At 43.3% G+C, this 26,188-nt stretch overlaps 1 protein-coding gene across 1 annotated transcript in view; it reads left to right on the top strand.

Annotated features, from left to right (window-relative positions):
• The window catches only part of MYO5B (myosin VB), a 256,177-nt gene that overhangs the window by 189,540 nt on the left and 40,449 nt on the right, over positions 1–26,188 (top strand). Inside the window, exons 23-26 of the mRNA XM_065406951.1 lie at positions 1,470–1,618; positions 2,738–2,857; positions 4,625–4,747; positions 11,017–11,082. Of these exons, the coding sequence (XP_065263023.1) occupies positions 1,470–1,618; positions 2,738–2,857; positions 4,625–4,747; positions 11,017–11,082 (458 nt within the window). The remainder of the gene's footprint in view (positions 1–1,469; positions 1,619–2,737; positions 2,858–4,624; positions 4,748–11,016; positions 11,083–26,188) is intronic.

The raw sequence follows: 26,188 nt of genomic DNA, 5'->3' as shown, positions 1-26,188 counted from the left end.
ACAAGACACTTGATTTTTTTTCAAGTGCTGAGCACCCAGAATCTCCTGTTGAAGTAGACAGGAATTGCTGAGTGCTCAGCACTCTTGAAAATCAATCCACTTATTTAGGCACCTGAACTACTTGGTCAATATTTAACTTTAGACACATCCATATTTGGAAATGTTGACCTCTATTTAGAGCAGACTGAGATTTGAACCCAGCACACTGACCATTTAGCCTCTTTATAGTGGTATCTTTAAGCACAGCTATAACTAGTGTTGAAATAGCATTAATATTAGAAACATTAGAGCTGCTTGGAATTTTTCAAATTTTGAAATTTGGATGAAATTTCAAAATTTTTTAAAAAAGAATTGCCGAGAGTCTCAGCTCAGCTCCCATTGCAGTAAATGAGAACACGTCCATTGAACAGGAGAAGAGCTAGGCTGACCCTGAGCACTTTTACACATCCCACCCTTATTTTCTGAAGATTATTGTAGAAATGGAAAGTTCTATTAGGTCACCCAGTCCATCTCCTTTCCAATGTAGGATTGTTATGAGGCTCTATCCTACACCATTCAAACCATTGATTTCAGGAGCAGGCCCATAATCCCTTGCAAAGTGAAACTTGCCACGAATGTTCCGTATCTGTGAGTGAATGTTTCCACTATGTAAAAGCTTGAGAAAAGTTAGTTTAGTTGTTGTTGTTTTAATTTAAATGTTAATTTAATGTTTGGCTCAATAAAAAATAAATGGTAATGTGACTTACCAGTTTTAATTTTTTTTTCTTCTTCAAATAACAGGGGGAAACAAATTTTGTTTCAGAATAGAGTTCTTGTAAATTAATAAATTCACATGCAAAAATAAACTATTTTAAAATGCCCATGGTATTCTGTGCAGTAGGAAAGGATTAACGTTTTTGGGAAGTACAGATAGCAAAGACTGTGTTGTACAGAGTAATCCTGCACTACCAGAGCTCTGTATTAGGGATTCTTTCTCTCTTCCCCCATCACCTCTAGTTTGGTTACCTCTTTGTAGTCATCAACAGTATGCAATACTATGATTGCATAGATTTCCCACTTGACATCCAACATAGGTAAATCAGGTATTTCCATAGAGTAATATGGCTAATATGTGTGCACCACTGCCCTCTATTGGATAGAATCAGACTGCTCGTTTGTGCATCAGAGACGTATGTCTAATAGCTAAAGGAGATTATCCTTTACTCAACTGGTTTTGGAGCAGGAGTATTGGAGATCTATTCTACCTGCATCCATGAAGTTCCAAATAGCTGTTCTGTGCAGTGTGGTGACAACCATGAAATTCCTAGCTGGCCACAGATTTGTTACAGTGCATTCACTAAATAAGAGTGCAAGATTACAAAAAAGCCTCTTAGCAGAGAGCATTTTGTTGAACTATAAATCATATTGCAGTTGCCTGTAAGAAATCAATTCAGAACTGAACATCACAGTTCAATATGTATCTTTTAAAGATGAATTTGCCCAAACCACTGTCAAGGAAAATCTCCTGACGAAGAAGGAGCTGGAAGAGGAGCGATCTCGTTATCAGAACCTGGTAAAGGAGTATTCAAGGCTGGAGCAGAGATATGACAATTTGAGGGATGAGATGACTATTATAAAGGTAATGGAAGAGGCTTTTTACATTACCCTTGTCCTCTGATGTCCTGTGTGTATTATTGGTAACTGGATAATGCAACTGATTTCATTTGATGACAACAATGCTATTCTAGAACTCATTTGTGTTGATATTTCTGAGGGGGAAGTTATGCATTGATATTAGACCAAGAGCAACTTCTTCTGGAAATACATGGTTTTCTGTAGCCACTTGGTCACGCATTTACAGATTCCTTATGAGCAGCAAGGCAAAAATCTGTTTATCTTTTCTCTATTTCAGTATCACAGATATACTCTGTTATTCAATTCTAAGAAAATCATTGTGGCGTCATAAATATAAAAGTCTAAGTTTTAGATTCAGACTTGCTAGAGTTTTAGCAATAGCCTCATTGATAAGTTATTAAGGGATGCTGTCATCCAGTTCAAAGGCTGAACATTTAAAAGAAAACCATAAGGATATTGTGATAAATATTAGGCTCCAAACTCAGATGTGTGTGTCCAAACTTCACAAATCGCGGGTAGCCAGGCTTTGATGTGTTAAAGTAGCTTCCAAGCATACATGAGAAAATTGGTGTCTGGTGCATAGACACTTTTTAAGTTGTTGGTTGTGGTTTTTTATTTATATATATGTGAATGGAGTTGGGTGTGTTTGTGTTTTGTTGTTTTAAACTACATTTTGATTAAATGTCCCCCTGTCGTAATGTGCACCAGTGCACAAGAACCAGAAAACTAAGCCCAAAAGCAAGCAAATGGTCGACCCTCTTATGACAGTCATCTTAATATCGAAAAATATTTTTTAAAACTAAACCGCTTTATGAGGAATCCTCCTCTTGACCAGCAGATATATTATGTGTCTGCATTGTCTTGTCCAGCTACTTAAAATGTAAGAGCTTTGGATAAGGAGCTGTCTCTCCCTCTGTGTTTTGTAATGTCCTGAACACAGTGATTTGACTTGATGAATAATATGGACCCGTTATTTTAAGTAGAAAGTGCCATAAGTGTACATGATTATTTATAAAACACCTAATAGATAAGGTCCCTTTCCCAAAAACTTAGTTTACATAATCCTTAGTACAGTGTCTTTTCTACTAAATCACTCTATTATCTCTTTTTTTTTTTTGAACAGCAGACCCCAGGACACAGAAGGAACCCATCTAACCAGAGCAGTCTAGAGTCTGATTCCAATTGTCCATCAGTCTCTACATCTGAGATAGGAGACACAGAGGATGCAATACAACAAGTGGAGGTACTATAAGTCAGACTGGCTAAGGGGCTCTGTCTGATTCTGGCTAGTCAAGAGGGAATAATCGATATGTGGCTCACTCTAAATGGAGCCCATAGAGAAAGAGTATGGCTTTGAGTATGAAATGTGACTAGTGAGAATTGCTTCTTTTTTCATGCTATGAATGATTCTTGTTAATTGTATGAGAGGGAAATCTTAAGACCCTGATCCTGCATAGAGCACTACTAAGAACTCAGTGCAGGATCAGGCCCTTAAACACCGTTTAAACATAATGAATTGGTGTATAGGGTGCATCCTGGTAAATATGGAAACACCCACAAAACATTAAACATTATTATGACTGACTATCAATACTGATTGTAAGGTTACATTTCTATAGCATCTTTCATTCCAAAGGATACCAAATTACATTATAAACCTCCTAAAGAACAGTTTTCTTTCTTTGTTTTTTTACAAATCCTTGCCAGCCAATACATCCTCTCTATAAGAACAATTTCAAATATCTCAATATAGAAGGAAATGTCCTAGTTAAATATCTGACTTGAGCGAGGAAGTGAAGAATTATTGGAGGAAGGGGAAGTATATTTTACTTACTCCCTGCTAACAGTGGCATAGATCAGTTATATAAACTGTACACTTCATATTTAAGTTGGAGTATAAAATACAGTCTTTGCTAGAATAAAGTCCTGGGATGCTTTGGGTTCCATTTTCTAGTCTGTGACTTTGAGCAAGTCACGTCATCACTACATGCTGCAGCTTCCCCATCTGTATAATCCCTTACCTACCTCACCTGGCTGTCATGAGGCTTTTTAATATCTATCAAGCCTTCTGAGAACCACTGATGAAAGCCTCCACTATGTAAGTACAATGGATTGGGGCCTCTAGACAATATCAAAACCTCAGTGTTGGTCACACCTCAGTATTAAAGCTCCATCTACAAGTAACGTATGAAGTGTTAATAAAAGATTAATGTATGTTTTAAGCCTGTTACATACATTAGTATGTCTCCTAGATGATTTTAAGCCAATCAGTAGAGAGTTTTATAGATGGATATAAGCCATGGCTATAAGCAAATATTGACTCCGTGAACTATATAACAATTGATTAATTTATTAAAATGCCCATTAACCATTCATTGACCCTTTATAACCTATTTATGATCGGAAACTTAATATAATGTGTGCCTTTAATATTAAGTATTAATATTGGTCTTTCAAAATGTGGAAACTTGTCTTGTGTTAAGTATTGGAAGGTGACATGAACGTACAGAGCAGTGTGTAGTCCACATACTGTTACTGAGCGGAGCATTCACCACATCAGCTGGGAGAAATTTTTTAACCAAAACTTTTTTCAGAGAAAAATACAGATTCAGTGACAACAAAGTGTTTTGCAAATACGTGTCAGTTTTGCCAAATTGTTTTGGGGGCAGTGGGTATCCAAGTCTTTGAAAAAAAAATTTAACACTGTTATTTTTTCGGTTTGAAATGAATTTTCATTTAGACGTTTTCTTGTTTTAAAAAAATAAATATTTTTAAAAGCTCAAAATTGAAACAAAATGTTTTCATTTAAGATTTTTGTTTGGCCCCAAACTAAATTTTTGTTTTGACTTCTTCTTTTGAAAGTTTTAGTTTTGGTCAGACCCAAAACAGTTGTTGTTTTTTTAAATTTTTTGAAGTTGTCCGTGAACCAAAAAATCTGTTATTCCCCCAGCTCTATTCACTAATGTTTTGGGGCTGATAAAATTACTCTCTCTCTCTCCCGCCCATGTAGGATGTTGGTTTGGATAAAGCAGCCATGGATATGACTCTCTTCCTGAAGCTACAAAAGCGAGTGAGGGAGCTTGAACAGGAGAGAAAGAAACTGCAAACCCAGCTGGAGAAAAAGAAATCCCAGGTAAAAGATGCCCTTTTTTAAATTTTAATATTAAATTTCATATCCTGGTTGGCTTTCCTTGAGTGCCTTAGGGCATGCAGTGTGTGATTTAAGATTTGGGTGCAATGGCCTTCAGTTAAGAAAGGTCAAATTGATCTTGGAAATGAGGAGAAAAACCTTTCTGGCAGTTAAGGACAATCAGCCAGCAGAACGGTTTTGCCTGATGAGATGGTTTATGACAAACTCATTAGAAGCATTTGAGTTGAGAGTGGCTGCATAGATGGGAAGATATATATGAATAATCCTCTTACAAGAAGCTGTACTGGATGACCAAATTATACTTTCCAACCCTAACATGTATAATTCCCAATCACGATATTGGATGTTATATAGCAGCTTTCATCATAAAGGACCCCAAAGGGATCTACAGATTTGTAGACGCATACAGAAGCACTGAAATGCAGCATCTTCTGAGGTAGAGGATGGAGGCCAGGCAGCCACTTCCAGAATGGAGGGCAGCATCCCTGTAGTTTACAGTTGCACAATACTATTTACAGTAGTGAGCAAGGTGAAATTTTTAGCTAACAGCACCTGAGCAATCCCTAGTCTTATGAAAATACTTTTATTGTCCATGCCCAGTTTAAGATATCATCCAACAGATACAACCTTACACAGTGAAGCATGTATTCTGTTTATCTGTCTCAGCAGGTAAAGAGATGAATTAACTTTGTCAGCATTGAAACCAGTGGTTCTAAAGATTCAAAGAATTTAGAACACGTATCTGTCTTGTAGACATCATAGGTACTTATATGGCCGTATTATCATAAAAAGAACAGGAGTACTTGTGGCACTTTAGAGACTAACACATTTATTTGAGCATAAGCTTCCGTGGGCTACAGCCCACTTCTTCGGATGCACGAAAGCTTATGCTCAAATAAATGTGTTAGTCTCTAAGGTGCCACAAGTACTCCTGTTCTTTTTGCGGATACAGATTAACACGGCTGCTACTCTGAAACCCGTATTATCATAGTATCTGAGAGCCTCACAATCTTTAATGTATTCATCCATACAACACCTCAGTGAAAAAGTGAAGTAGTATCCCCATTTTACAGATGAAGAGCTGAGGCATGGAGAGACTAAATGACTTGCTCAAGATCAAACAGGAAGTCTTTGGTGGAGCAGGTAAATGAACCCGGCTCCCCAGGCTAACACCTGAACCAATGGACCATCCTTCCTCTCTAGAACATGATGTTTAGGCCACTCAGACACACATCCGCAGCTCATGATCCATCTTGGATTTGCATTTCCCCAAGATACTATGTAAGAGCTAAGAGGTTCAAAAATATGATCAATCTTGGAGGAATTGGAATGTATCTGAATAGATAAACAGAAGTTTTACTGCTTATTCATGAGCTTCCTTAAATGTAATCTCCACACTCTAACTACAAAAGAGCTCATATCCTGCCTCGATGCCACCCTGAGCAAAAAGGAGGAAAGTTCTTTCCTCAAAGTTTAACCTAATCAGAGACTAATTTAGAGGTTCAAAGGGACAAATATCCAGAGAGAAGAGTCTCGCACATCTCTGCTAGCTTAGCCTGCCTGAGTCATTTGATGTCCTAGAACAGGTGGGTGCCTGTACTATCAGATACATCCATTTCCTTACAGAATATAAAGTCTACCCAGCAAAGTAATTCATTCTCTCTAAATATATACATCACTGTATTCATCCATGAGTAACAATGTCATTTTATTTTATTGCCACCTTCCTCCACATGAGCAATGGCTTTGAAATCAATGAAATGTAAAATCAATGTTGGAATGATTTATCCCACCCCAGAGACAATTGACCCTGCAATGGCTGTTGGCCTCTAGTGTAATGAATTCAATATACCATTGATCCTGTTTACTATCCCTATGGGAAATTTTAGCTGTGAACTCAGTTTTAATATCTGAGACCAGCAAGTGAAAAGGCAGCCTGAATAATAGAAGGCAAATCAAGGCACTGTCTATTCATACACGTATGAGTCTTACAAACATGAGACCATAACACACTGTTCTTGTTACTAACATGGGCCAGTTCTTTCAAATGTGGATATCTGAAGCCATGCATCTAAACGTATATGAAGTCACATAAGTAAGTGACTTGATTTTCAAAGTGCTAAGTGCCCTTCATTCTTGTTGGTTTCAATACTTAACACCTTTGAAAACCAGACTATTTATTTATGTGCCAATATGTGAATTTAGGAGTTCAAGTTTAGGAATGAAAAAGGGGAAATGTTGACCATAGTACTCTCAAGTGTGGTAGGCATTCTACAGACACAAGGTAGGTCTGTGCCCCAAACTGGGTATTTTATAGCTCCATATTTTCAAGACTGAGTCCAGTAATAGTTATATAGTATTACAGCCCTTGCCAGCTCTAAGGGCAGCTGCAGCTGTGCCACTGTAGTGATATAGTATAGACGCTTCCTACATTGACAGAAGGGGATTTTCCATTGATGTAGTTAATCCCTCTCTCCAAGAGGCGTGGCACATAGAAGAATTCTTCTGTCAACCTAGCCGCATCTACACCAGGGGCAGCCAGAAGAATTCTTCTGTCAACCTAACTACAGAGCTTGAGGCTAGAAATTTTTACAGCCCTGAGCAACTTAGCTAGGTTGATCTCATTTTTAAGTGTAGGCCAGTCCTCAGATAATAAACTGCAAAACAGCAATAGAGGTATAGTGACTAGCAGAGTTTATTCCTCCAACATCACTGTGCAGAATGTCTGAGTTGCTTTACAAAAAAAAAAATAGCTTCCTATATTTTGGGCCTTATTAGTACAGTCATCTAAAAGGTCAATATTTACCCACAAGTACTAACCCACACAGTGGTATCTGAGACAGCAGTTTGTCCTTCTGACAGAGAATAGCTGTGCTTTCACAAATACCACTGTGATAACTGTTAATATAGGTCAACTTTTCATGGCAACCTGTGTATTTTCCCTTTCTTCGGGAGAAGTAACCTCTGCGAATTAGATATTTCAGAGCCCATTATGATAGGTGGAATTTTTGTTTGAATTATAGTGGTTCTTTCTATGAGAAGATATATATATATATAATACATTATACAGCTGCATAGTACAGTACACAGTATTCGGCAACAGCAGCTGAATATAAAAATGCCTAGTTATTACAGTTCTTGGTTTCATAAAAAAAGTTATTTTTTTATCTGTTTTAATGCATGTTTTTCAGGTATCTATTCCAGTTATTTCTCTTAAGCAGGAGATCCATGTGTCCATTTATAAAAGCAGTAGCAAAGTCAACTAAAGTGATATCAATCATCTCTAATTCACTGTAGCCAGATACTCCTATTGAAGGTCAATAAAATTATTCCATCTGGTGACGGCAGGAACGCAACATAGGAGATGCACAACTGTTTTTAACAAATAATCTCCATTCATTGATAGCGATTTAAAAAACAAGGTTCCTGCCAATATGCCATAACTTGCTCCCCTCATATTTTTAAATCTTTCTGAAGCTGACCTGTGTCTCTTAAGGAGTTAACTTCAAATGAGCCAAAACCCTGAATGTTTTACCCCCCTAAAATCTCCCCATACATTTTTAGTAGGGTTCATTCCAACTGGTCAAGGTTCTGAAGCGTTCATAGTTTTGTCCATTTCTAACTATATTTCCAAGATTAGGGTCCTTGTCAAGGTTCACCCCTCAGCAGGCCCACTCCTGCTCTGGGGCATGACTAATTCCAGATCAGTTTTCAGTTTGGACTTGATGTGATTTGAGTCAAGCTGTCACTGTTCCTCACTGCCCAAGAGAAGAAGAGGGAAAGTCAAAAATAGCATTTCTGTCAGTGCTGCCAGTTCTTTGGTGCTTCTTTTTGCATTTAAATTTTAATTCTATGGTAGCACTACAGAGGTAGCAAACTCAGCCCCCGCTGTACGTGCTCCTTGATGGAAATGTTTGGTTTTGAAATATTTTCAAAGTCCCTCATCCTCTCTGGAAAACAACCAGCAGAATATGACATTTCTGGATATCAGTGTTGTTACCTCTTTTGTCCCAGTCTCCAGAACCTTGTGTCGCCTTTCAGATATCTATAATGTATGCAGAGGGTGATAGGCATAGGAAAATGAGCTTCTCTTATATCTTCCTCTCAGCCCATGTTTTGACCCAGATGAAGCCTGCCCCATCCATTCATGGAATAAAACGTCCAAGAACTGCAAATCTTAGTGATCCCAACTGGATATGGGGATTTCTCCATCAAACAGGCTCAGTGCACAAAAACATTTAGTGATTCAATGATGAGTTTTGGTGCAAGGAATTAACTGATGGTTTCATTTCTGGGAGTTGATCAGTTTTTGTTGGTAGTTGCTTCTGTTGATGAAAGAGCAGTTTGACCTTGCATGGGAACAGAAATAGGGAGGGAGGAGAAAAGTAAAAATCAAGAATGTCTGGCACTACTGACCTGCTTGCACTTGGGTCAGGACCGAGTAAGAGTTAGCTAGGTAGTGGTTATAGGGAGCCTCACAGCAGTTTTAAATCCTGTCCTTTCAGCAGTTGACATTTTCTGCAGTTGAGATCCCTCAAAGAACCTAAAGAAGCCAAACCGCCTGATAAGCCTTAGCTCCTGCTTCTTTATTAGGCTCTGCTGGCTTTGAAAGAAAGTTATAGTGTCCAAGTGCATTGTGGTTGGTAGCAGCTTCACTCTACATCTGCTTGTTGCACTGGGACCTCCAGGGCCGGTACTCCCTGTGCATTTCACAGAGTTAAGGGTTATTGGGCCTACTCCTCTGTATGAGTGACTCTGGCTGCTCTGGAGTGGGAGGAGGATGAGTAATTTAAAAATAAATTCATTGTCACCTGAGTCTTTGTAAAATAAAGACTTAGGAATGTCTACACTGCAAAGAAAAACCTGTGGTGCTGCATCTCAGAGCCTGGGTCAGTTGACTCTCGGGGCTTGGGCTAAGGGCTAAAAACAGCAGTGTAGACGTTCGGGTTCAGACTAGGGCCCAGGCTCTGAAACCTTATGAGGGAGGAGGGACTCAGAGCCAAAGCAGCACCCCGAGCCTGAATGTCTACACTGCTATTTTTAGCCCCACAGCGCGAGGCCGAGCCTGTTGACCTGGTCTCTGAGACTTGGCACCGTGGGTTTTTCTTTGCAATGTAGACATACCTCTAGTTACTTGTTAATCCTAGAACAGTGGACGAGTGTGCCTGTAAGGAATTGCATTTCAGTGCTATCTCTTCCCTTAGTGGAAAGGCAGGAGAGTGGAAGTTGATAGTCTGAGCACGACGGAGTTGAGAACTCTTCTGTTCTGCCACCTTCAATTGACCTTGAGATGAATTTAAGGAAATAACATTAGGCCCCATGTGCATGGCATTTTCTAATGTAATGTAAGTTTAAACATTACATTTGTGTGCTTCAAGCCACTTGTTATGTTCTTGACCCTGATGTGTTGGGCCATCTGGCAGAGCCATGTGGGGAAATGAGCCGAAACCATAATTTTTGCTGTAAAATGTGGTTTTGGTTTTATGAGTCTCTGAGCTACAAGAACTGTACTTTACTTACAGCAAGACTTGCATAATGCAATGGATTTAAGTACGATCTCATTTGCTAGTAGTACGTTTTTTGGGAAAACTCCAAAAGAAGTTGGGGAAGATGCCAGTATCCAATCTAAATTCCATCATTTCCTTTCTTTAAAACATATTTTGATCTTATTTATATAGCACCCAAAAAAGTGACGAACCTTCAGACATAAATTAGATCCCAGCCCTTAGGCACAGAGGCTGCATCTACACTAGAAGTGCTGCACCGATGCAGCTGTGCTGCTGTCGTAGAGAGCTCTCCTATCGGCTTAACTACTTCGCCTCCTATAAGAGGCTCTCCTGCTGACATAGCGCTGTCTACACCAGTGCTTAGGTCAGTATAACTTACATCACTCAGGGGTGTGGATTGTTCATGCCCCTGAGCGATGTAAGTTCTAGTGTAGACAAGGTTTTAGTCTGAATACAGTCTTGGTATGGGGGAAAGGAAGGATGGTTACACTTCTTATCTTTTTCCCTGTACATTTTCCCCTATTATATTCCTACTTGGCCTTTGCATTTCACCTAATGTCTGTTTACCATACACAATTTAGGGTAGTTGCTTTCTTTGGTTGCACTTTAACACCAGCCAACAACAAATACTGGAGGTGACCCAGAACTGCAGTCAAAGTCAGATTGCCTGAGTTGGAAAACCGGCCTATTTACCAGCTTCTCTAGGCAGCTGTCAAATATCTGTTTGTCTTTTAATCCATCCAGGTAATTGAAACGAAGAATGAAATGGATTCAGACCGTGATACAGATCTAGCCTACAACAGTCTGAAGGTAAAGAATTTTAGAATGAGAGATTATTTTCATGCGTTTGGTGCTAATAACCTTTTGAATGGCTCAAACAGCCTAAGTAAATCCATCTGACATGGGTAATAAACCAAAGTCTCTCTTAACTCATTCTGGCCATTAAAGACTGATATTGTGTGGCAGTTTGAAGGCACTCTGCAGCTTACTCTCTACTCTCTGGACTAGTTGTAGCTTCCAGCAGTCAGAGTGATGGCAGATGTTCCTAGGGAATGCCGCCTCACTGGCATATGCCAGCTGCTGTGCCACTGATTTTATCTATGTGTGAGCCGAGTGGCAAATGCAGGCATGGTTAAGATGCGGGGGGGAGCTTCTTGTCACTACAAGCCTCCCAGCTTGACTCTCCTCTTGCACATCAAAAGATCTTCAGGTGCGCATTGGTCCATCCATATACTGCATTTGGGGTAACTTGATCAGCAGCAATTGTGAATCCACATGCGTGTCTCCTTCCCTAGCTGCACTGATGTGGTTTTTAACTCCAAACACCCATTCTCCCCAACTCTGAATCAATCGCTCTCATATAGCTAAGGCACCTATCACATTGGTAGCATTGAACCCAGCTGCAAAGTCAGCTCTTCATCAGAAGCTTTGGTCCAACCCAGTCTCCCTGTGACCTCTCAGCTACAGAGTCATCCTCTCCTGTCCCCCACAACAGAATCCTGAGCTATCCACCCACAATCCTCCTGCCCCAGCTCTCTGCCTAGCAGATACAGGCTGAGATAAGGTTATCAGGCTCTGCTTACCACTTGCACCTGGATGTTGTGCAGGAGAGTGCAGTTTAGTCAACATTTGTGTTGACATCTAAGCGACTGTTTTCATATGAATCACAGAGGTTTACTGTAATGGTGATGACATTTTTATTTGTTTAGCTCTAAGGATGCATTAAGTAAACCTGGCAGGAAATGAGAGCACTTCTTTACACTGGAAGGTGACACCAGTGCTTTTTGGCCTTGCTGTATAATATGTGAGTGAAAATGTTTTGCAGGGTGGATTGTTGCTCGGAGTCTATTGTACAAGTGGTCTGCTCTCCTCTTTCAGGCAAAACATGTGTTTCTCTTCACTGACAGTATACCAGCTACATTCCCCTTTGCATGGGCATTTTCATAGTATTTCCTTTAGAGAAGATTTGTATCTTCTTGTTCTTGTGTGACTATGTTTGTGTTGGAGTGCTTATGCATGTATTGACTGTCGTGCAAACTCGTTTTCAGTACAACTCTTCCTTGGCTTACCCTGCTAAGCTAGTTCATCCTTGGAGATGTTGTGTCCAAAACAAATTCTTTTAGTGCAGAAATTCAATTTTGGATCCTTCTCCTCTCCCTAGTTCCTGGACAAACATGGAAAGACTCTCAGGAGATCTGAGAAAGTGTTTATTAACCAAGTATATAAGGTCACACACTAAGCTACAGAAACCACATAGTACCCATTTGTACCATTCGCATTATCTCCCCAGGTTCAAGCAGAGAAACAGAAATTAGAGATGGAAAAGATCTATTGTCTATCCCCTCTATAAACACAACTGCCTACAGTACCATTCTCTGGTGCTTTGTCCAACCCAATTATCAGTGACTAAAGCAATGGGGCTGCATTTACACTCACTGGACATAGTGTGTTGTCAGTAGATACCTACTGTGCTTTATTAGTATCTCTGCAAAGCTCAAGATGGAAGTATGACCGGCACCTCAAATCCCTGCCCCAGAGTTCTTCCAACTGTTGTTGGTTAAATACACCTACAACAGTTTTAAGTCACTTGAGCTATTATCACAAAATAAAATTGCAACTAGGGGTGGACAAACTTTGCAGGTTCAAGCTGTGTCAATCTCTCCCATTGTTTTGGGGGTCACAAAACTAACATGAGGTTGCAAACTCCTGTCACTTTAACTCAAGCACAAGTTGCAAGAGGGCAACCTTAATTTTGTAAATTTCTAACTTTAGAGTTTCTTCCCTCTGTAACCTTAATAACTGTCTTTTAATGCAGTTTTGTTTGTATGGATAGTAACGCGAGTTTCAAAATACACCTCTACACCAATATAACGCGACCCGATATAACACAAATTCGGATATAACGCAGTAAAGCAGTGCTCCAGGGGGGCGGGGCTGCGCACTCCGGCGGATCAAAGCAAGTTCAATATAACACGGTTTCACCTATAACGCGGTAAGCTTTTTTGGCTCCCGAGGACAGCGTTATATGGGGTAGAGGTGTATTTTTTTAAGGTTTAGTCTAAAACCAACATACTTCTGAATAAAATGCAGCTCCTTAGAACCTTGTTTTGGTATTGATGTTATGCAATTGCTGCTTTTCTGTTTGCATAAAGGAAAACACTGTGTGGTTAGCAACAGGGGCGGCACCAGTGCAGCAAGCGCATGCCTGGGGCGGCAAGCTGTGGGAGGAGGCCTGCCGGTCGCAGTGAGGGCAGCAGTCAGGCTGCCTTCGGCGGCATGCCTGCAGGAGGTCCGCCGGTCCCGCGGCTTCGGCGGCATTTCAGCGGTGGGTACGCCGAAGGCATGCCGTCGAAGGCTGCCTCACTGCCGTGCTTGGGGCGGCAAAATACATAGAGCCACCCCTGGTTAGCAACATGGAAATGTGAGCTGGCAACTGTATGGAGCAGCTTTTACCTATGAAAATCATTCTCTAACTTTTCAAATCTGTGGATCTGTTAATTTAAAAAGAAATCCTCTCCTGGACCCACCTACTCTCCCAACATCCTAATCCTCTACTTGCTTCTTTATATGTGCAGACCAATAAGGAAGGAGTCCATGGACCACTGATTCTCTGAGCCATAGTTTGAGAATTGACCTAAGTCTAGCAAACATTCGCCCCATTTTACAAAGTCATAATTTATGTCTAACACTTCTACCCTGTGCTGTCAAGCTTTGTAACATCTCAGTCAGTTAACACATTGGTGACATTTCTGTCTAAAAAGGGCTACAGTTCCTGCTAAAAGCAAGAAGCAACAGTTTTATACAAAATTGTGACAGGAAGCATAAACTCCTGCAGCAAAAGTACTTCTTATTCCCATAGGTGGGCTGACCTGGGAGCAACCAGCTCCAAATTGAAAGAGCTGGAGAAACAAAAATATAGGTCACTAGCATTTTACCCAACTTTGCATGTAGCACACATCTTTTCTGCTAAAAAGGGCTCCGTTTGCAAAGAAAGCATTACTTGTAGCTGGTTCTGAGTGCTACTTTCCCGTCGCATCCCCTTGGCAGCTGGTGCCATGTTGTAACAGAGCTATGCTCTCTCTCTCTCTTCTCTAGTGGTTTTCCCCCATTAATTTATTGCTCAAATATTTATAGTTTCTCTTTCCTTCATGAGAATTGCATAATTTGATTTACTTTTCCTTTATGCCAGTTTAAGAGGTTTAAAAAGTCTTCGTTTTATGGAGATTTTTTTTCCTGCCTTCCTAGGCTTATGATTAATGCCTGAGGTGTCTAAAACTTGTGCATAAATTGTTAATGTGCATCTGTTGGAGGAATTTCTCTTTCAGATATCAGAAAGAGTGGAAAAAATATTAGAGACACAAAGTGGGTGAGGTAATATCTTTTATTGGACCAACTTGTGTTGGTGAGAGGGACAAGCTTTTGAGCTTACACAGAGCTCTTCAGTGTAAGTTGAAAGCTGGTCTCTTTCACCATGAGAAGTTGGGTCCAATAAAAGATATTACCTCATTCACCTTGTCTCTCTAATGTCTTGGGACCAACACGGCTACAACACAGCATGGAAAAAAGATTAGCACAGGGGTTGGCAACCTTTCAGAAGTGGTGTGCCGAGTCTTCATTTATTCACTCTAATTTAAGGTTTCGCGTGCCAGTCATACATTTTAACGTTTTTAGAAGGTCTCTTTCTATAAGTCTATAATATATAACTAAACTATTGTTGTATGTAAAGTAAATAAGGTTTATAAAATGTTTAAGAAGCTTCATTTAAAATTAAATTAAAACGCAGAGCCCCCCAGACCAGTGGCCAGGACCTGGGCAGTGTGAGTGCCACTGAAAATCAGCTTGTGTGCCGCCTTCGGCACGCGTGCCATAGGTTGCCTACCCCTGGATTAGCATTATTACATCACTGGCAAACTGTTTTCATTCAGAATCAATATCTGGACTATATTTTTAGTACCCACCTCCTCTGAGGCCATGTCTCTTTCTCATTCCTCCTCATTTAAAGTAAGGGGGAGGGGAATGTTTTCTCTTGCAAACACTCCCAGACAGCTAAACTAACGTGGGGAAGAACCGTAACATTTTCTTGCAAGTAGACTTGTTCGGCCAAACTACAGCAAGGAAGAACCAGAGCGCTTTTGGTTTTACTGTCCTACTAAACCCTACACCCCCAGGTCCTGTAGTACCTAGTTCATAAATCACATGCTTCTTTCCAGTTATTGCCCAGTTGCTTTGCGCTGGAAAGATTATTCAGAAGGTTACAGCAAGGCAGCTCTGGCACCTTTTAGAGTCGAGTGTATTCCCCGATCCTTTACACCCTGAGCTTTGCCCTTGGGTAGGATGCACAGGCTGTGCTGGTTTCATTAGTTGACCATCTGCCTCCAGTGATGGACATAGATCAGGTGTCTGTGCTGATTCTTTTTTGATCTGACAGCAGCCTTCGATAATCTTGATCTTGAGCTTTTGTTGACCCACTTGCAAACCTGGGCAGAGATAGGTAGGAATTGTACATGAGTGTCTTCATTCTTTTCTCTCTCTTGGAGAGCCAGGACCACTGTTCATCCATCTTGTGGGCTTCGCTCTCCCCTCTGTTCGGTGAATGTGAAACAGCTCGGGAAGACAGTGAGAAGTTTGGGTTGGAGAGTCATCAGTATGCTGTTGACGCTCCACTCTGCATCTGTGTTGTCAGACTGACAACTCATTCACTCAGTTTTCCCAACGTCTAGCTGAAATCGGGACATGGAGACAGCTAGCTGGCGGAAGGTTCAGTCTGAGCTCGCTATGCCGCCAGTGCTCTGGGCGGTGGGGCTGTGAGCTCCTGCCGGGCAGCGTGGCTGCGAGAGCCGCCAGCTTGCCCCAGTGCTCTAGACTGCGCCATGGCGTGGCTGGCTCCAGCCGGGCGGTGCAGCTCCCGGTCCTGGTGCTCTGAGCGGTATGATAAGAGGGTGGGGAGCGGGGGGGGGGGGGTTGGATAAGGGTCAGGGAGTCCCGTGGGGCAGTCAGGGGACAGTGAGCAGGGGGCAGCTGGATAGGGCAGAGGTTCTGGGCGGGGCGGTCAGGGGACGGGGAATGGGGGGGTTGGATAGGCGTGGAAGTCTCAGGGAGCTTGTCAGGGGGCGGGGGTGTGGATAAAGGTCAGGGCAGTCAGGTGACAGGGAACAGGGGGGATTGGATAGGCGGTGGAGTTCTGGGGGGGGGCAATTAGGGGCGGGGGGTCCCGGGAGGGGGCGGTCAGGGGACAAGGAGCGGAGGGGGGGTTGGATGGGTCAGAGGTTCTGATGGGGGCAGTCTGGGGGTAGGAAGTGGGAGGGGGTGGATAGGGAGCAGGGGCCAGGCTATTTGGAGAGGCACAGCCTTCCCTACCCAACCCTCCATACAGTTTCAGAACCCCGATGTGGCCCTCGGGCCAAAAAGTTTGCCCACCCCTGTCCTAGTGTATCCATCACAGAGGGTTTTTTGAACACATGAATTTAGATAATTATTATTTTGTTTTGTTGCACTTACTCCTAGAGAAATTTGATAAATTCACAATGTAAATGGGAATAACATGTATTTATCATGGGCATGCATGTATGTGTAATATTAAACAGATTTATAAGGGGTTTGGTACAGACACTGACAGAACTTGTGCTGCAAGGCATTGTAATGGCAGGACAGCAGGGTGAAATAAAATGAAGCAGACATAGGGTTGGTCGTGTAATTTCCTGTAGAGATTCAGATGTGCAGAATGCCACTTAACCATGACTGGGCAAACAAAAAGGCGCTTATCAATCTTCTGGATTTCTTCTTCTGTCCGGGAAAGGGGGGTAGGAGTGGAAGCACTGAGAAGTCCTTGGGGTGATTTTTTGCTCCTAGCAGAACACAGTGCATAATTTCCATTGGTTTAATTAGCTGGGGTGTTTATTTTCTACCTTGAACTTGAAATATTAACAGAGCATTGTAGAGATTTTTCTATCAAATATAAGAAATAGAGGAGAGGACAGATTACTGACCACAACCAATGCTAAATTCTCCTTCAGTTCCAGGACTTTTAGAAGGTCGGACCTTACCCAACTTTGCTATTGAAATGCCTTTCTAGAGGCTGGGGGTTATTCTGATTAGGTGTGGGAACCAGATTTGCATCTGCAATACATACAAACAAGTCAGAAATCCCTGCTCCCATTGCACATTCTGATACAAGGACTGATTCATTCAAAGGAAATTTTCTCTCTCTGAGTGTAATCCTTTGAATGGATCCATGGTCTTATCAGAATATGTAGTTGGAGAAAGGGTTCCCGTCAGCATAATTAAACCACCCCCAAAGAGCGGCATTAGCTATGTCAGCAGGAGAGCGCCTCCCACCAACATAGCGCTGTCCACACCGGCACACTTGTCAGTGAAACGTACGTTGGTCCAGGGTGTGTTTTTTCACACCCCTGGCTGACAAAAGTTTTACCAACAAAAGTGCTAGTGAAGACATTGCCTAAGTGCACTATGAGGAGCCTGATCCCTCTGAATTTTAATCCCAAATTCTGATACTAACTCTCTCTACTACTGTGGGCAAGTCACTTTGCCACTCGGTGCCTACGTTTCCTGGATGAGGACAGTAGCTGTTTCAGTCATGTTGAAAGTAATTTAATAAACCTCTTTGAACCTGTTGGTAGAAATTGTAATTCCAAATTGTCTTAGATGCTGCTAACTGTTCCGCTAACAATGGCATTAGTAGAGAAGGGAAAGCAAAGGCAGGAGACTTACGGAATGCAGGAGAGATGCTTGTCAAATCACACATACTGCTTGTATCGAAAGAGATTTTCATGTCAGCTTGAAGATCGTACTGTGCCTGAAACCACTCAGAAGGAACACTATGGCTAAGCTGGATGTGTAGCGAGTTATGTTCAACCAAGAAGGAAATGGAAAGATAACGAGAGAGACATTTCCCTGTCTGTTCTTTCTTCCCATACTGCTGGTTATTACACATGTGTAATTTAGAGGACATTTCTGACTCTCACGCACCCTTACTCTCTCTTAGGCTTACTGCTGCCTCATTTTAAGTACTGGTAGTAATGTAGCTCTGGAAGTAATGTTGTTATTTACAGTAAAATTAATGTTACATTTTATAAATCAAAAAAGTCTCTTACAAGCAAATATTTACAGTTCAGAAGCGAACGTTTAGGAGAGAAAATATAGAAGTTTTACACATGAATGAGTCAACTCGAATGTAGCTATGCATCTTTCCAACAAATCTGAAACTTGCTCTTACCCTCAGTGTTCAGAGTTTGATTACTTGTAGAGTGGATGTGGGTGTGGAATCCCAGTTTTTGTTCTTGACCAAAGCACCTTCGGCAATGTAACCCTTGGAGATGCAAGGGGAGAGACTGATGAGAATGAAAAGAAAACCGGAACCCTCTATGGCAAATAACCCTACTTTTCCAAGTGGATTGCTGTTTTGAGGAGTGTTTATGCAAACCCTGTCTTCTGTCCACAAGTCACCTCTGAGCATGAGCAGAAATAGGCAAATAGAGCCAGTTAATAATTGTATCAACTTGTTATAGTGAAGGACTCAACGGAGTTCTGACCCTGGCCAGCCTTCGACATTCCCAGCTCTAACCGGGTGCTGCTAGAGGAATTCTTCGTATGTTTTAATATCAACAAGCAGTTTCTCTGGGCTTTGCTCAGCAGTCTATGCAATTAGCATTCTTCAAAGTTCTCGTTTGAATATTTGCTACTACCACCAAGATCTGCACCTGTGGCGGCTTCACCCGGGCCCGCGCCCTAGGCTTCAAGGCGCACCGCAGCGGCCCTCCTACTCAACAAGCAGTTTCTCTAGGCTTTGCTCAGCAGTCTATGCAATTAGCATTCATATAAATATCCCCAAACCGATTCAACCCCTCTGCAAAATGAAAAGCAGTGTGAAAAGTTTCCAAACCACCTCTTCTTATCCAATTTAATTCAAATCCGTTAACCCCTTCGCTTCCTGTACAGATTTTTTTCCTTGTAACTTTTAAAGGACCTATTGCAAACAGGATTTATTGAACAAAAGTACATTTCACGCACACATCAAGAACCCTTTTTTCCTGCAAAGCCTTCATGCACTGAGCTCCCACCGAAGTCAGTGGGACTCACATGGACGGATTGCAGGATCCAACTCTATTTTGATCAACTCACGGTGTGAAGCACCTGATGGTGCTCCGCTAACAATAGTATCGGTCCAGCTAAGAGCACGCAGTCTGTTCAGACACCAAATGGGTTAGTTACTTAATGTTTGTAAGACATCTGAGAAAAATCACATAATTAAGCTTTTTCATATATATATATATATATATATACTCCTAAAACAAGCACGTACCAACATGCAATAGAAAATGGTTCTATGAGAGACTGATCTACAGCCCACTGAAGTCAGAGATTCAGAGTTTCATAGATTTTAAGGACAGATGGGACTATTTGGATCACTTGGTCTGACCTCCTGCATAACACAGCCAAAGAACCTCACCCAATAATTCCTGCATCAAGCTCAGACCTTCTCTTTGAGCTAAAGCATATCTGGTAGAAAGATACCCAGTCTTGACTTAGACTTGGAGTGATGAAGAAAGCACATAACTGGGTAAATTGTTCTGTTGGTTAATTATCTTCACTGTTTAAAAATGTGCACCTTATTTCTAATCTGAATGTGTCTAGCTTCAGCTTCCCACCATCAGATCTCCTTATGCCTTTTATTTTGCTAGCTTAAAGAGCTGTCTGCAGGAGTCTCTCCATCAGCTTCAATGGGCTCAGGATCAGGCCCAATATGCAACATTGTCACAGCAGCTGGCTCATCTGCTGTTAGTGTAGCGGTGTGGGACTCACCGATGCGGCGCCTCCTGCTGGTCGTTAGCTCTTGTCCAGCCTCCGGAGCACCCTCTGCAGGCCGGTGTCCCGCTACCGCGGGCCCCCATGTCTCTCCCAGGACCCGGTGCCCTGTTATCTCGGGTGCTGCCCCCTGGCAATGCCCCCAGTCTCAGGGTCTCCCCACTGAAGGAAACCCCCAATCCTCTATCTCCATCTTGCCTCAGTCATGGGCTACTGCCAGTCACCATCTAGCCCCCGCTCACTGGGGCAGACTGCAGTGTAAAAGCCACTCATCACTGGCAAGGAGGGTTTGGACCTGCTGCCTCTGCCTACCCGTGGGCTGCCCCCTGCAACCCCAGTACCTAATTGGCCTTCTGCTAGGCCGCAGCCTGGGGCTTTCCAGGCTGGAGCCTCCCCAGCTCCTCTGCCTTTCCCCAGCCCTGCTCCATTCAGGTACTCTGCAGCCAGGTCCGTCTCCCTCTACAGCTAGAGAGAGACTAGGGTTACCATATTTCAACAAGCAAAAAAGAGGATGGGTGGAGCCCCGCCCCCGTCCTGCCCTAGCCTCGCCCCCGTCCTGCCCTAGCGCCGCCCCTGCCCCTTCCACTCCCTCCCACTTCCCGCCCCCCTCAGAACCCCCAACACTCCCCCCGCTCCTTGTCCCCTGACTGCCCCCTCCCGGGACCCCTGCCCCTAACTGCCCCCCAGGACTCCACCCCCTACCTAAGCCTCCCTGCCTCTTGTCCCCTGACTGCCCCCTCCTGAGATCCTCCCCCCATCCTAACTGGCCCCCTAGGACCCTACCCCCTCCCTGTACCCTGACTGCCCCAACCCTTATCCATACCCCCACCCCCAGACAGACCCCTGGGACTCCCACGCCACATCCAACCACTCCCCACCCCCTGACAGGCCCCCCCAGAACTCCCGACCCATCTAAACCCCTCTGCTCCCTGTCCCCTGACTGCTCCGATCCCTCTCCCCACCCCTGCCCCTGACAGCCCCGCCCCCGAACTCCTAACCCCCCCCCCCGCTCCTTGTCCCCTGACTGCCCCCTCCTGGGACCCCTGCTCCTAACTGCCCTCCAGAACCCCACCCCCTACCTAAGCCTCCCTGTTCCTTGTCCCCTAACTGCCCCCTCCTAAGACCCCTCCCACCGTAACTGCCCCCCAGGACGCTACCCCCTACCTATACCCTGACTGCCCAAAACCTTATCCACCCCCCCCCAGAAAGCCCCCCCCCGAACTCCCGACCCCCCCGTCTCTTGACTGCCCCCTCCAGAACCTCCCTGCCCCTTCTCCGACCCCCTGACCCCCTTACCCTGCCGCTCGTCCCGGCACGCTGGGCAGCAGGGGAGGAGGAGCCTGGGAGGAGTTCCAGATTGCCGGAGGCGAATGCAGGGAGGGAGGGAGTGATCTCTGCTGCAGGGGAAGCGGAGGAGGGGCTCTCTCTGGCTGTCGGAGCCCCATGTAAGTGACACCATCTGGCCGGCTGCCCTGTTAGCCGCGCGTGCTCTGCATGGGGGGGGGGGGTGGGAAATCCGGACATTTACAAATTCCCCCCGGACGCTATTTTTAGCTCAAAAAGCCGGACATGTCCGGGGGAATCCGGACGAATGGTAACCCTAGAGAGACTGTGTTTCTGCTCCTGGCTCCTCAGCTGAGTCTGTTTAGGGCGTGGCCACAGCTGTGGCTGCCTCCCAATCAGCCAAGCCTAAGGCTCCCAGCCCCAGCCCTCTCCAAGGGCTGGCTTTTAACCCCGCTACAGTAGCCATCGCTGGCAGTGTGTGCATGCTTACATGAGCGAGAGAGGGAAAAAAAGGTCTTCAAGGTGAACCCCAGACACTGAATATGAGCACACTATGATAGGACCAGAAAGGAACAGAAACTGAGGCTCATACTATTACAAAGCAAGATCAAGATGATTAATTTTCTTTCAAGTTCCAAACCGTTAGAAATATTGAAAACAGGGTGCACTGTCCCTGAGCAGTGATGTTAATGGAATGGTCCTTAGCAAAGGAGGTGGGTAGGTGTGAAGTAGCTAGCTAGATATTTCTCTCACTTGATGCTAATCGGGCACATAGGCTAGTTTACATAGTGAGATGTTCCTTTCACCCTGTCCCCCTCCAACAGTTCACTCAGTTGTTGCATCTTGTCTTAAATTCGATTGTGAGCTCTCTTGTCTCCTACTATGCATTTGTACCAAGCATGATAGGAACCCGGTTATGACTGAAGTTTCGGGGGTCACTAGGTGATACACATAATTTTACAGCTGAGGAAACTGAGGCACAGAGAAGTTAAGATACTTGCCCGCATTCACCGAGTGAAGCTCAAAGTAGAGATTAGAACCCAAGAGTCCTGACTAAGGCTGTTGATTTCATCACAATTAACTCACATGATTAACTCAAAAAAAATCATGATTAATCGCAGTTTTAATTGCACTGTTAAACAATAGAATGCCCATTGAAATTTATTAAATATTTTTTTGTTTTTCTGCATTTTCAAATATATTGATTTCAATTAGAATACAGAATACAAAGTGTACAGTACTCACTTTATATTATTTTTATTACAAATATTTGCACTGTAAAAATGATAAACAAAAGAAATAGTATTTTTCAGTTCACCTCATACAAGTACTGAAGTGCAATCTCTTTATCGTGAAAGTGCAATTTACAGATGTAGATTTTTTTTTTTTTTTGTTACATAACTGTACTCAAAAACAAAACAATTTAAAACTTTGGAGTCTACAAGTCCACTCAGCCAATTGCTAAGAAAAACAAGTTTGTTTACATTTACGGAAGAAAATGCTGCCCGTTTCTTATTTACAGTGTCACCTGAAAGTGAGAACAGGCATTCGCATGGTACTTTTGTAGCTGGTGTTGCCAGGTATTTACTTGGCAGATATGCTAAACATTCGTATGCCTCTTCATGCTTCGGCCACCATTCCAGAGGACATGCTTCCATGCGGATGACGCTCATTTAAAAAAAAAATGTATTAATTAAATTTGTGACTGAACTCCTTGGGGGAAAATTGTATGTCTCCTGCTCTGTTTTACCTTCATTCTGCCATATATTTCATGTTATAGCCGTCTCCGATGGTGACCCAGCACATGTTGTTCGTTTTAAGAACACTTTCACTGCAGATTTGGCAAAACGCAAAGGTACCAATGTGAGATTTCTAAAGATAGCTACAGCACTTGACCCAAGGTTTAAGAATCTAAAGTGCCTTCAAGAATCTGAAGTGCCTTCAAGAATAAGAGGGACGAGGTGTGGAGCATGCTTTCAGAAGTCTTAAAAGAGCAACACTCCGACACAGAAACTACAGAACCCAAACTACCAAAAAAGAACATCAACCTTCTGCTGGTGGAATCTGACTCAGGTGATTAAAGTGATCTGCATCGGTCTGCACTGCTTTCGATCATTATCGAGCAGAACCTGTCATCAGCATGGAAGAATGTCCTCTGGAATAGTGGTTGAAGCATGAAGGGACATATGAATCTTTAGCACATCTGGCACGTAAATATCTTGTGATGCCAGCTACAACAGTGCCATGCAAATGCCTATTCTCACTTTCAGGTGACATTGTAAACAAGAAGCAGGCAGCATTATCTCCTGCAAACGTAAACAAACTTGTTTGTCTGATATCAGAGGGGTAGCCGTGTTAGTCTGGATCTGTAAAAAGCAACAAAGAATCCTGTGGCACCTTATAGACTACATCTGTTAGTCTATAAGGTGCCACAGGACTCTTTGTTGCTTGTTTGTCTGAGCAATTGGCTGAACAAGAAGTAGGACTGATTGGACTTATAGGCTCTAAAGTTTTACATTGTTTTATTTTTGAATGTAGTTTTTTTGTACGTAATTCTACATTTGTAAGTTCAACTTAGAATCATAGAATCATAGAATATCAGGGTTGGAAGGGACCTCAAGAGGTCATCTAGTCCAACCCCCTGCTCAAAGCAGGACCAATTCCCAACTAAATCATCCCAGCCAGGGCTTTGTCAAGCCGGGCCTTAAAAACCTCCAAGGAAGGAGACTCCACCACCTCCCTAGGTAACGCATTCCAGTGCTTCACCACCCTCCTAGTGAAATAGTGTTTCCTAATATCCAACCTGGACCTCCCCCACTGCAACTTGAGACCATTGCTCCTTGTTCTGTCATCTGCCACCACTGAGAACAGCCGAGCTCCATCCTCTTTGGAACCCCCCTTCAGGTAGTTGAAGGCTGCTATCAAATCCCCCCTCATTCTTCTCTTCTGGAGACTAAACAATCCCAGTTCCCTCAGCCTCTCCTCATAAGTCATGTGCTCCAGACCCCTAATCATTTTTGTTGCCCTCCGCTGGACTCTTTCCAATTTTTCCACATCCTTCTTGTAGTGTGGGGCCCAAAATTGGACACAGTATTCCAGATGAGGCCTCACCAATGTCGAATAAAGGGGAACGATCACGTTCCTCGATCTGCTGGCAATGCCCCTACTTATACAGCCCAAAATGCCGTTAGCCTTCTTGGCAACAAGAGCACACTGTTGACTCATATCCAGCTTCTCGTCCACTGTGACCCCTAGGTCCTTTTCTGCAGAACTGCTACCTAGCCATTCGGTCCCTAGTCTGTAGCAGTGCATGGGATTCTTCCGTCCTAAGTGCAGGACTCTGCACTTATCCTTGTTGAACCTCATCAGGTTTTTTTTGGCCCAATCCTCTAATTTGTCTAGGTCCCTCTGTATCCGATCCTTACCCTCTAGTGTATCTACCACGCCTCCTAGTTTAGTGTCATCTGCAAACTTGCTGAGAGTGCAGTCCACACCATCCTCCAGATCATTAATAAAGATATTAAACAAAACTGGCCCCAGGACCGACCCTTGGGGCACTCCGCTTGAAACCGGCTGCCAACTAGACATGGAGCCATTGATCACTACCCGTTGAGCCCGACGATCTAGCCAGCTTTCTATCCACCTTACAGTCCATTCATCCAGCCCATATTTCTTTAACTTGGCGGCAAGAATACTGTGGGAGACTGTATCAAAAGCTTTGCTAAAGTCAAGGAATAACACATCCACTGCTTTCCCCTCATCCACAGAGCCAGTTATCTCATCATAGAAGGCAATTAGGTTAGTCAGGCACGACTTCCCTTTGGTGAATCCATGCTGACTGTTCCTGATCACTTTCCTCTCCTCTAAGTGTTTCATAATTGATTCCTTGAGGACCTGTTCCATGATTTTTCCAGGGACTGAGGTGAGGCTGACTGGCCTGTAGTTCCCCGGATCCTCCTTCTTCCCTTTTTTAAAGATGGGCACTACATTAGCCTTTTTCCAGTCATCCGGGACCTCCCCCGATCGCCATGAGTTTTCAAAAATAATGGCTAATGGCTCTGCAATCTCATCCGCCAACTCCTTTAGCACCCTCGGATGCAGCGCATCCGGCCCCATGGACTTGTGCACATCCAGTTTTTCTAAATAGTCCCGAACCACTTCTTTCTCCACATAGGGCTGGTCACCTTCTCCCCATATTGTGCTGCCCAGTGCAGCAGTCTGGGAGCTGACCTTGTTCGTGAAGACAGAGGCAAAAAAAGCATTGAGTACATTAGCTTTTTCCACATCCTCGGTCACTAGGTTGCCTCCCACATTCAGTAAGGGGCCCACACTTTCCTTGACTTTCTTCTTGTTGCTAACATACCTGAAGAAACCTTTCTTGTTACTCTTAACATCTCTTGCTAGCTGCAACTCCAAGTGTGATTTGGCCTTCCTGATTTCATTCCTGCATGCCTGAGCAATAGTTTTATACTCCTCCCTGGTCATTTGTCCAATCTTCCACTTCTTGTAAGCTTCTTTTTTGCGTTTAAGTTCAGCAAGGATTTCACTGTTTAGCCAAGCTGGTCGCCTGCCATATTTACTATTCTTTCTACACATCGGGATGGTTTGTTCCTGCAACCGCAATAAGGATTCTTTAAAATACAGCCAGCTCTCCTGGACCCCTTTGCCCTTCATGTTATTCTCCCAGGGGATCCTGCCCATCTGTTCCCTGAGGGAGTCAAAGTCTGCTTTTCTGAAGTCCAGGGTCCGTATTCTGCTGCTCTCCTTTCTTCCTTGTGTCAGGATCCTGAACTCGACCATCTCATGGTCA

This window comes from Emys orbicularis, chromosome 6 (assembly GCF_028017835.1).
Source record: "Emys orbicularis isolate rEmyOrb1 chromosome 6, rEmyOrb1.hap1, whole genome shotgun sequence".
In the NCBI taxonomy this organism is placed as follows: Eukaryota; Metazoa; Chordata; order Testudines; family Emydidae; genus Emys; species Emys orbicularis.
This window is presented reverse-complemented; position numbering and strand designations above follow the sequence as displayed.